This window comes from Haliotis cracherodii, unplaced genomic scaffold (assembly GCF_022045235.1).
Source record: "Haliotis cracherodii isolate W230 unplaced genomic scaffold, xgHalCrac1.p SCAF_6, whole genome shotgun sequence".
In the NCBI taxonomy this organism is placed as follows: domain Eukaryota; kingdom Metazoa; phylum Mollusca; class Gastropoda; order Lepetellida; family Haliotidae; genus Haliotis; species Haliotis cracherodii.
The window spans coordinates 49360669-49373346 of NW_027266319.1; the positions used below are offsets into that span (position 1 = coordinate 49360669).

Genomic DNA, 12678 nt, shown 5'->3' on the forward strand with positions numbered 1-12678 from the left:
TCACGGTGGCGAGAAAGATGTTCGTAATATTAGGAATATTCAAGTTTTGTTAGGTGTGTAATGCTGTACAATGCAATATTGCAGCTAGGTATATGACGGTGGTTTGTAAATAATCGAGTCTGGACCAGACAATCCAGTGAATAATATCAGGAGCATCGATCTACACATTTTGGATACAATGACATACATCAACCAAGTTGGGGAGCCTGACCACCCAATCCCATCATTTGCCTCTTATGACAAGCATGGGTTGACCTATTCTAACCCAGATCTTCATGGATCAGTCGGACTGTGACTTGGATGGTGTGTCACTGTACATAGACACCATTGGTTTGTCTGGTCCAGACTCCATTACAGGCAGTCAGTCAGTCATGTTATTGCTGGAATATTGGTGGCTGGTGTTAAACACTTTTCACTCTTTACTTCTGCTCAACCCTGTTAGATATATTTACCTTTCCTGACACAGCACGAGTTCTACAAGGCCCTGACTGGTGAGGATGATTCTGATGTGCCCTCGTCTGCAGCAGATCCTGCCAAGGAGCTTTACAGGTTCGTACTAGACCTTCACAGGTTCATAGCAGACCTTCACAGGTTCATAGCAGACCTTCACAGGTTCATAGCAGACCTTCACAGGTTCATAGCAGACCTTCACAGGTTCGTAGTAGACCTTCACAGGTTCACAGCAGACCTTCACAGGTTCATAGCAGACCTTCACAGGTTCATAGCAGACCTTCACAGGTTCATAACAGATCTTCACAGGTTCATAGCAGACCTTCACAGGTTCACAGCAGACCTTCACAGGTTCATAGCAGACCAATCTCATTAAAATCAGATTTTAGTTTTCACTATCGCTAAACAAAGATCTGAGGACATCCAATTACGGGTCACGTCAGAACGACCGTTCATCCAACCAATCAGAGCGTCGCTTACCAGATCATGAAAATGACAGTCGGAATGTTTTCTGATCATGCAACCACTATATATTTAACACAGTGTATTCCGAACGACAGTTACGGTTTTTATGATTATATCCATACAATCTAGGCCATCTATGAGCCATTCCAGAATGTTCTTATCAGTTTTAAAATTTTTAATCGAGAATACGTCAAAATATGTTTCGAAGTGTAGTCGTCAGTTGGAAACTAGTGTTGTAAAGCTCGAGAAAGCTGCCTTCTGATTGGCCAATGTCGATTTCTTGTCAGTCATTTCATTGGTCGGTCAAAATTTGCGAAAGGTCGTTCTGACCTGACCCGTAATGGGATATCCTCAGATCTTTGTTTAGCGGTAGCGAGAACTAAGATCTGATTTCAATAAGATTGATAGCAGACCTTCACAGATTTGTAGCAGACCTTCACAGGTTCATAGCAGACCTTCACAGGTTCATAGCAGACCTTCACAGGTTCATAGCAGAACTTCACAGGTTCATAGCAAAAATTCACAGGATCATAGCAAACCTTCACAGGTTCATAGCAGACCTGCATAGGGTCATAGTAAACCTTCACAGGTTCATAGCAGACCTGCATATGTTCATAGCAGACCTGCACAGGTTCATAGCAGAACTTCACAGGTTCATAGCAAAAATTCACAGGTTCATAGCAAACCTGCATAGGTTCATGGCAGACCTGCATAGGTTCATGGCAGACCTGCATAGGTTCATGGCAGACCTGCATAGGTTCATGATAGGCCTTCACAGGTTCATGGTAGGCAGTCAGACGATGTGTTGCATCAGTCCTGTACATGTATTATCAGTCAATATACCCATAATAATTTTTGTAGATTGTCAGATGCTAGTGGCACTATTCAATTCAAACTGGAGAAGAAAGGAGACATTGCCAGGTCTGATCTGGACAGCAAGGTAAGAAGACAAATTTTAATTTTAATGAGATCTGAAGCCATTTGCACACCTGGAGCCAGCACCACCCAATTATTTATTTTATATATTCCGAACTTACATAGAAGGTACATGTATCTCATCTACTTGAGACATTGATAGCATTTTGGGATGTGTCTATGGTACCATTGATACTTGCAGAACAGTTGGCACAGTGGCACTGCAAGAACTGATCAGGGAATGCAACATTAAAAGAGCGGTCAGATCACTATTGACTTGACCCAGTTAAACTTTTAGTTTCTGTATTTTATTGTAAAAAATGTCTTTTGAAATGGCTATTTTATGTGGATATATATATACTTACCGCCAATTTAAATGTGAATACCATACATGTTGGTTTATTATAAGTGAAGAATTACTCATATCCAAGAGATATCAGATAGCGTTGATCCATTGACGAACAGACTGGAACCCATATTTTAATAATGACTCCCTCAATAGAATCCGACCTTGGTAATGTTGGACAAGTCCATTTAATGCACAGGTGGATATTTCACCATCATCACGTGAATTACCTGTAACTCATATCTCTCCCGCTTTTGGATGTGATTATTCGGCCATCACGTCTATATGCGTTGCAGTGCTACATCTATAGGGAACAATTCAAAAGACACTCCCCTCTTAAAAATAACATTGTCCAATATATGACGTCATCAACTTGCGAGCGCATATTTGAATCTCCAGATATAATGTCGTGATAGAAAAATGTTTTATCGTGAAATAAGTCACGCTTCGTCCTTCTTTGTTCTTTACGATTTATCACGTAGCTATCTTATATTATTAGTTATGGTGTCTTTAGTTGCCGTATATGGTGTCATATTTGGTTAGCAGAAATATATTGGGCAAGTGGTCAGCGTATACGTTGTCATATTAGGCCGGATATTTTTCTGCTGACCTAATATGACACCATTTTCAGCAACTAAAGACAAAATGAACGAATTTATTATGCCACAATATTTTCACTACCTGGTATCCTTATCGCACATGTCGTGTCAAAATGAAAACTTCCCACCTACAACAAATGACTTTAAGGGTCAAAGGGAGACTACTCTTCACACCTTATAGGCTGAACATTGTTGAAACCTTTAGCTATAATCTCTATCAATAAAGTCACAAACATGATTTTTTTTAAATAAATGTCCTTGCACATCACGATTAATATGAAAACACAAACAAATGTCGAATAACTAATCTCTGTACCAAAATTTTCATCTGAAATATGTGAGGTGGGTGTTGGAAATCCAAGATGGCTGTTACTGATGGTATACGGTCTCATATTAGGTCAGTAACAGCCATCTCTGATTTTTTCTGACGGGAGACGGGCTCATGAGGGGTTAGTTCTGCTCTCTGATTGGTCAATCTCACTTTGAGGCACAGTAAATAACATTAATATTACATGCCACTTGTCTATAACTTTTCAACCTGACCTGATGTGTATCGGGCTCGAATATTGTTCAAATTTGGTATTTATATTACTGCTACTGAGGCAGCCATATTAGACATACAAATGTGTTGAAGATATTTACTTTTTGCTTGGTTGACTTCACAATTCTTTCAGGGAGATGTTGTTGTGCATTATCTAACACATGGACGAAAGAGATTTCATTTCTTTGTAACTTTGTTAACTTTGCGCACACAAAAAAAGCTAATAATGTTTGTTTACTCATTAGGATGTGTTCATTCTGGATACAAAATCTGACCTGTTTGTGTGGATCGGTCAGGACACATCCAAGAATGAGAAGAAGACTGCATTGGAGTTTGCACATGTAAGTAGTGTTTGGATGTGTTAGTACAACATTCAAAACTGGTCAAGCTCCAAAACTCCTTGTATTAAAGTGCCAATGTATTGTAGACATATAAAACTGTCACATGATAAGTGAGGGCTTTCTGATTGGTTGTCATAGGCCAAAACCTATCTATTTGCAAACACTAGAATATTCTAGAAATGATATCGGAAAGTTAAGGATGAGAGCCTGGTTCTATTTCTTGCTGACATTTGGTGAAACTTCCAAACTTTGCAAACAGCTGTATCAGTGTTGTACATGCCAAGCCCCCAGTAAGTTTCTTACACTAATCTATAGAGGAACATTTCATGCTCATTAATTTAACTTTTGAGTATGGCTAAAATATATTTTCCAGAACTATCTTATGAAGAGTGACCACCCTTTCATCTCTGTGACCTGTGTTGGTGAACGTCAGAGGTCTGCTAGTTTCAACGCAGCAATTGCTGCATAATGGGATACGCCCACTTCCTGTCACCTGACCAGTCACCTGACCAGTCACCTGACCAGAGGTTGGACATCAGCCCTAGACATTCTACCACAAGTGCTATCTGTTTTCATATATGCATATGTCTATCCATACAACAATTCTTTTCTCATGGGTAAATGTACTTAAGAAATACTGTGCAAGTGACAAAAATTGCTAAAAGAACAAATTCAACACCTAATTAAATGCTTCCATTGAATGATTTACTGGTGGAGTGGAAAGTGCATTCCTTGGTTTCTTATCCAGGGGGTATCATTTGTAATAAAACTGTTTTCTCTGAGATATTATGCTAATATTGTTTAAACCAGAAGATTAACTCACTCAGAAATTCCAAATTTGTAGTATTTACAGCTATATCATGCAAGTCCAAGAACAGGACCCAGACATTTGTACAGAGTTGTGTCCCTTGGCTACCAGGGTCGTTGACTTGCGAGTCAGATTTGCTGTAATCTTCATCCCTGCTTCAGCAGCAATGAAAATTGTGCAGAACACTTTTCTCTTGCATGACCCACCTTGAAATGTCCAAAATATGTTCAACAGAATCACAATCACTCGCACGTCTAAGTCTCTGCACTGGTGTTTCTTAGGTATGTTCACCTGATGTTCTGTTTTCTCTAGAAACATTTGTAATGTTTTTACCCCAAAATTTAGGTTTACATCTGTTATGTTGATATGTTTGCCCAAATCTTTTTTTTATATATGGATATTTAGAATTTACAGGTATTCCTGTCCCTCTCTTGCTTGTCATTTTTTCTTATTTTAGTTTGTAGAAGTATTGTGTGAACATGTTTGTTTGTTTATCTCCAAAAAAGTAAACAATATGAACAATCATTTCATATTTACAACTAAAACCACATGATTACAAATGTCTTAATCTTTGGCTCAAGAAACGTAAGGAAATGTGTATTATATATGTTTGAATCAGAAAATCTTCAGATAGAAGCTCCACTGGGCACGACAAAAATGTTTTTCATCAAAAACGTATTTTCAAAGCTGTCAAGTTATAAAGGATTTTGTTATGTCAGTAGGCAGTAAGTTCAGTTATACTTTTAAGCAGCCCTGGTTGCAAAGCAAGACCAGTCCTATTAAATCATTATAATTTTGACATGCATAGAACTAATGTTAAAACCAGGTTTTTTTTGCCAGTCAACCCCGAAATATGCATATTGCCCTGAAAAGTCAAATCCTTCACATGGCCAGTTTGAACATGATCCACATGCTTATTAGAAACATATAATTTAATTTCACGTGTCCCTAAAATCCCCAGAGAATCACTGTGGGAAAGGGGCCTATGGGCCTATCTGATTCATTTAACAAAAGTTTAAGAGTGGTTTATTTCCAATGAGTGACCACCTATCCACTGCAATAATATAAACACAAGTGTTTGTGGCACCCACTGACTCAATCTAGTCACTCATGATTGTCTCCCTTTGTTGTACCTGGAAACCACCCAATAGCGCCACTGTTGGTATGTCGAGCATTAAAAAAACATTCCCTTCACCAGGCCAATTGGCCAAGCATTACCAATGCCATGACAGTATTGTTTTCCAGATAGAAATTCAAGCCCTTTACCATTTTAAGTAAGTAATTTATATCATTTGAAAAAGAAGTTTCAATTTTGAATCGATGTGATTTAATTTATTAACAATTAATTGTTTGTTTGTTTTATTAACGGCTTCTGAATGCAGATTGTGGAAAAATATACTTGTGACATTTCTTCAGGAAAGCCATTTTGTGCCTTCTTTCCAAATGATCAGCCAACATTTTGCAAAATAATTATTCAAGTAATCTTTTATTGTTTTTTTGTTTTGTTACAATAGATTTGTTAGGTTTTCTACATATAGAGATTTTTCTAGTCCAGCCGAATTAGCTCAAAGTTTGTACCATTCCATCCTAATGATACACAGAGGTAAAAGAGTTGTATTTATGACAGCTTCACCAAAATAGTAGGATGGCGCCAGCTCAAAAAGAGAACGATTGATTATGTACCTTGATTATGAAATTATAATTATTTAATTGAAATTTCGATATTCTGCCTGGTACAGCTCATCGATGATACATATCGGGGGAAAAGAAATATGGTAATATTGGAAATTGGAAACCAAAACAGAAGATTTGTTCATCATGATTTTTTTGTCTTACCTTAATATGTTGTTTACCATCATGAGGAATTAGTCAGCCAAGTGAGCCCTTGGTCTAAAGATTGTACTTGTGTGCTACTGTAGACATATTTTGTTTGAAAAACATTTTACTTTCATGGGTACAATATTGTCTCAAATTTTACGGATTCGATTTGTGTATTGACATTTACACTCAATAGAATAAAGACTTACCATAATGGGTATCTTTCTTATTATTTGATCAGAGTTAGAATAGGTCTTCATCAACCGATGCTTGCCGTAAGAGGAGACTGACGGGATCGGGTGTTCAGGCTCGCTGACTTTGTTGATGCATGTTGTTGTATCTCAATTGTGTGGATCAATGCTCATGATGTCAATCACTAGATTGTTTGGTCCAGACAGGATTATTTACAGACCCCAGTCATATAACTCTAATATTGATGAGTGCTGCGGTAAACAACAAACAAACAGATTTTTTATTATTTGGAAAATACAGTATTGAATGAGTAACTGTATGTATAGTAGTGGTCAGTAGTGTCCGGCTGTATCAGGACAGCCTATGAAAAAATAAATCGGCACCAGGCAAACCAGTGACTGAAAACGTGAGGAACGATCACGGCTATCCGCAAGAATGGAATGGTACTAGACAACCAAGGCAATGAGTCTCTCACCCAAACCTTGTTTGTTTGTTTTTTGTTGAACGCCTCACTCAGCAATATTCCAGCTATATGACCAGACATTTCAGTGATTTGAGTTGTCTTCCATAAGCCAGTGGGTGCTGAGGACATGGGGGTTGGATCTGTGTTGGTTGGAGAGAGGGATGGGGGTGTGGGTTCTGATGCAACCACTGAACCAATGACTGATTTGTGTGTCGCTGAACACCAAGATGCAGGGCTTCTCAAGCACAGGTTGGCCTGTTGTCAGTTCGTACTTCAGTGAGGAAACGAGTGGTCTGGGTACTAATTCTGTTGATAAGAATGTTGAGACCCATTTGTTGCTAATACCGGACACTTTTTGTCCGATTATGACCCCTGTCCTGACATATCTGGCTCTGCTACAAAGCGACCTTGACCCTAAAATTGTTCTAAGTTTAATGTTAAAGTATGGGAGTTACTTTTGTCTTAGGGCTAAGATTGTAGAAGTATTCTTGTCATTGCCTGTACTTGATGGTTTCACAACAGTTGTAACGGCTATGTTTGTGTGAGTTGTTTTACTCCACTTAATGTGGGATGAAAGCCCCAAGTGATGTAGGCCTTAGACGTTTACAACTTTGGTGAAACCAAGGAGCATAGATATGATGCTGAATCAAGAATTATGATCAAAACGAATTTTGGATTCGAACTGCACAGCAAACCTAAAACTACTGTCATTCATGCTTCTTAACAGATATGTAGGCAGGTGTGTCCAGTCAGGTGCTGCTATTCGCTGTGGAGAGTTGCGTTCCCTGGGCACGCCAGAAACCAATGATCGTGGGTTTGAATCCCGTTCACCCCATGTTTCTCTGTTTGTCAGCAAGTGGTAAAAGCCTGAGACCTGCGTCACTTCGGGATTCCTACTTCATTAAGCTGATATGGCATGATATGCTTCGCTCGCTTGCTCTCTCACTGACTGACTGACTGACTCACTCACTCACTCAAACCTCCCTCCCTCACTCACTCACTCACTCGCTGAAACTGGCTCACAGCCACCTCCTTGGCAGGCTGTACAGCTACCTATGGCCTAGATGGTATAACCTCGCTGTACATTATGTAAATGGGCCCATATAATGATCCTTCAGGCGTTTATAGAACAGATGTTACACGGGCTTGTCAGCTTGGATGACGTTACCACCCCATTGCACCTGTTAACAAGAAATGCGTAATAATTTATTGCATTATGGATGAAGTAGTTCGATCTTTCAGCAGCTGATCTTCCTTGGCGTCCACTGATAACATGGAAAATGTCGGCGAAATTTGTCATGTAGACGTTCTCCTATAAAGTTATTAATAACTAAAAATACATTCTTGCCTTAATGTTACTCGCTGGTTCCGAAGTTGAAACGGGAAGGTTAGCCCAGACATCGGTATGTACAGAAATAAATTCGAACAATATCAATGAATAATTAACAGATGCTATTGAATAATGCCACAAATCATAATCGCAATATGTACAAATACAGTTACAATATTATACCGTCTTTTTCTACTAACATACCTAAAACTCACAACTCCGTATCTTCTTTTAAATCAGTGATTTTTATGTTTTTTGTTTCAACCAACAAGTGATTCGGACAACTGTTTAAGGTTCAAGGATGCTCCGCTTGTAGTGGGCCATAGTATGACCTGTCTCTGGTTTCGTTCGACTTCAGGGGGCACGGGTGGCCCAGTCGTCTGAGGAGCCGCGATTCGCCGTGCAGAGTTGCGTCCCTTGGATACGCCAGGAACCTATGATTGGGGGTTCGAATCCCAGTTCATCCCGATTATGTTTCTAGGTTTGTCAGCACCATACCCGTACTCATGGGTTTCACCGAAGTGGTAAACGTCTCAGACCTGCATTACTTCGGGCTTTTCTCCCACATTAAACTGACATGCCGTGATATAACCTGAATACTGTTAAAAGGGGCGTTAAACCCAACTCACTCACTCGTTCACCTTCATAACCATAATCCGTCTGTACAGTGTGAAGTGTTGAGATCTGGACTGCTTCGAATGAAGTACACGTGCAAACATATCAAGTTTAGTACTCGACGATCTTTTTCTACAAAACATACTATGTACAAGTAAAAGGACGTGCAAAATCTGAATTCAAGAGACCGACTTTTGTTAGGATAAAATATATTAATATAACTGAAATATTGTTCAAAAGTCACTGATACATACGGGACGTCAATACATGACGCTCTGGATTATTGCAGCATAAATCCCAAAATAAGGCGAAAATATGCGCTAGATATCGGTGTTTTCTGTTTCACACTACTTATACAGAATACACAGAATTTATAACCTTACCTGACCCGTGAAGATCCGGGGTAGAATAGGTCTTAAAAGGCGACTATGCTTGTCCTACGATGCGACTAACGGGATCGGGTGGTCAGGCTCGCTGACATGGTTGATGCCTATCTACGTATCCCAATTGCGTGGATCGATGCTCATAATTTCAGTCACTTGATTTTCTGGTTCAAGCTCGATTATTTACAGACCGCCAACATGTAGCTGGAATATTGCTGAGTGCGGCGTTAAACAACGTGAAATGAAATATAACCTTACCTTCCTTCATTAATGCTCACTCATTGCAATTGTGTCACATCAATGCATCATTCCTTTCCAAGCCGGTAATAGGGGAGTGGGTGGCTGCAATGGACAACCCACCCCCACATCCCCCATCACTCCCCCACCTCCACCCCGTCTCCACCCCCTTACAATTCAAAATGTGACCCTCACATAGCCATTGCAGGTATAAATTCAAAAAGACACCACACACACACACACACACCCACACACACACACACATCGGGAGCGGCCTTGTCGTTAAAGCGTTCGCTCGTCACGCCGAAGAACTGGGTTCGATCCCCACAGGGGTACAATGTGTGAAAGCTATTTCTGGTGTCCCAGACGTGATATTTCAGGAATATTGCTTAAAGCGACGTAAAACAATACTCACCTACTCACCTAATCATTGCTGGCGGACTGCTGATAAAACTCCGTTCATTTCCTCCTACAGACACTGGGGTCTAGCTAACCTGTTTATCGGAGCTAGACTATATCCTAACATCCGCTTCATCACTCCATTGCGTTTACAAGTATCTATACAGTTAAACATATGTTATTTTGTAAATTTGAGCAAAATGTTTGGTTTGGGTTTGGCAGCAATTCGATATACCCAATATTGGGTGATAAATATGGAATACTACAAGGGACATTGTCGCGTTGTCGCATTGTCGCCCTTCTAAAAACAAGCAAAAAGTGTCAAAATTAACCAAAGCGCAACATTGCGACAACGCGACATTTTGGCCATTTGTCGCGTTGTCGCAGAGTCGCGCTTCGAATAGTCTTTTTTATTTTACCAAAGCGCGACAATGCGACAACGCAACAATGGCACTTGTAGAATGCCATAGATAAAGGCTCTGAAACATTCAAAATGTGACAGGTGCAGCGATTCAAACTTGGATATTTAAACATTTAAGTTCATATAAAACGCCGAGTTCTTTTTCAAATCTTGGCCAATGTATACTACTTTATACATAGTGTTCATGTGTGATATTTTTTAACTTGATCAAGACATATGTAGTTGAGATATCAGGTTAAAATGACGTCCTGGTTATCCTTGAACCTCCTGGCACAGTGAGGTTTTAGCTCTGTAGGGGTTAATTGGGCGTTATTTGTCAGATTGTCTACACTGTCACCATCTCTTGACAACAGACACTTACAGGGCCCATTTTGGGGATTTCTACATTGTCCTCAATGTAAAGGCCTATACATGTTATGTGATATAGAGCAGTGGCGATACTAGTATAGCAGTCTCATGTTTTCTCGTGTTTCAGCCCACACGATCTCCTACTGTTCAAATAATGAAATGCGCTGTTGTAAATTGAATTTTACAAACTAAACAAAACATCTACGAAAGCATCAAAGAGCAAAATGAAAACGCATCAACTAAAACTTCAAAACCTCAATAAACACCAAACAAAAACAAAATCTGTCCCCAAAACACATTTGAGTTTGAGTTTACTTTTAATAATCTAAATATCATCCCATTACAATTGTTTAAGTTGAACTTTTTAAAATCGACTTTCTAAAGCACGTTCGGTTACGATGTTAGTTGTTTTTTGTTAAACGCCGCACTCAGCAATATTCCAACTATATATCGGCGGTGTGGAAATAATCGAGCTTTGACCAGACAATCCAGGGATTGAAATTATGAACATCGATCTACGTAATTGGGATACGATGACATGCATCAACCAAGTTAGCGAGCCTGACCACCCGATCCCTTTATTCGCCTCTTGCGACAAGCACAGTCGCCTTTTACGGCAAGCATGGGTTGCTGAAGACCTATTCCTACCCGGATCTTCACGGATGGTTTCGATCTTCACGAGGTGGGGTAATGTCGTTCAATGTCAGGAATGACAGAAACATTTTACAAAATCAGTGAGAAAATACCTGTACTAGGAATATGCTTGGGACGTGGTCCCTTCTTGAATAACTTAGAGAAAATAACCTGCTTCTGTGGAGGTGTCCTTAGATCTTCATGCAGACAGGTATCATATTGGAGTAAAAGATCTGACTCACTAACACTGTTTTGTTTGTTTGTTTGCTTGTTGTGTAACAACGCCCTTTGCAATATTCCAGCTTTATGACGGCGGTCTGTAAATAATTGGGTCCGGACCAGGCACTCCAGTGATTGATATCATGAGCATCGATCTACGCAATTGGGATAATGAGACTGGTAAATACTCCTGTTTAGAGCAACGTTTTATTCCATCAGGGTACAATTTTGAAAAACTCATTTGCGACGTGTCAGCTATCAATATATATCTGGCGCTTGAAGGTTAAAGCTTATATTAACATCTCATACTACCGGGTACCCTTTCGCTGCTGGGTGAACTGAGGCATATTAGGCCTAAGAATACACCACATATACCGTGTAAATTGAACGGTTGGGTAGGACCGAAGCCCTAGAAACTTATAGGAGTCAAGCTGACGATAATGGTCACCCCCCACACCTACTCAAATCGACTAACTTCGACTGTATTTTACCATATCGTTACTCCCATAGTATAACATAGACTTACGACAATCCTTCAGCAATCCACGCTTCTCGTAAGAGGCGACTAAGGGGATCGGATGGTCAGGTTTACAGTTGGTTGGTGCATCTCATCGTATCCCAATTGCGTGGATCGATGCTCATGATTTCAGTCACTTGATTGTCTGGTCCAGGCTCGATTATTTACAGACCGTCGACATGTAGCTGGTATGCTAGTGTGGCGTTAAACAAGAAACAAAACAAACAAACAATTTACTGGGAACAGATAATCCGAAGTCGTAGGTGGTAGGGTATTCTCTAAATAAAACACTGCAGATTCGGGGATGATGGGGGCTCTGTCGCGTCCTTACAGCAGCAGCGTCTTTAACGATGTATCGATTTCATATAAACCGAGTTTCCCCTGTTTAAATAAAACACGCCAGTACTTGAAATATATATATAGAAAAATTTGTTCTTTTATACTCTCTACTGCCAATGCCGAGCCAGTACAATACAACAAGAAAATCAGGTCAGTTCTGTGTTTCGGCCATATCCGATACCAAAGAAAACAATGCTTGTCGGTCAAGGTAATACTGTTCATGGACAGGCAGATCTGAACAGTTGAACTGGCAAAATAAATACCCCTACAGATGTGTTCTCATTGACTTGAGCTTGAAC

The 12678-nt window shown here is 39.8% G+C and overlaps 1 protein-coding gene across 2 annotated transcripts in view; it reads left to right on the forward strand.

Moving 5' to 3' along the window:
• LOC139444793 (gelsolin-like protein 2) overlaps positions 1–6497 on the forward strand; it is a 33432-nt gene extending 26935 nt beyond the window's left edge. For both annotated transcript variants that reach the window (XM_071225752.1, XM_071225753.1), the window contains exons 11-14: positions 467–549; positions 1777–1855; positions 3562–3657; positions 4031–6497. In XM_071225752.1, coding sequence (XP_071081853.1) covers positions 467–549; positions 1777–1855; positions 3562–3657; positions 4031–4126 — 354 coding nt within the window. In that variant the 3' untranslated portion in view covers positions 4127–6497. The remainder of the gene's footprint in view (positions 1–466; positions 550–1776; positions 1856–3561; positions 3658–4030) is intronic.
• The last annotated feature ends 6181 nt before the right edge of the window (positions 6498–12678 follow it).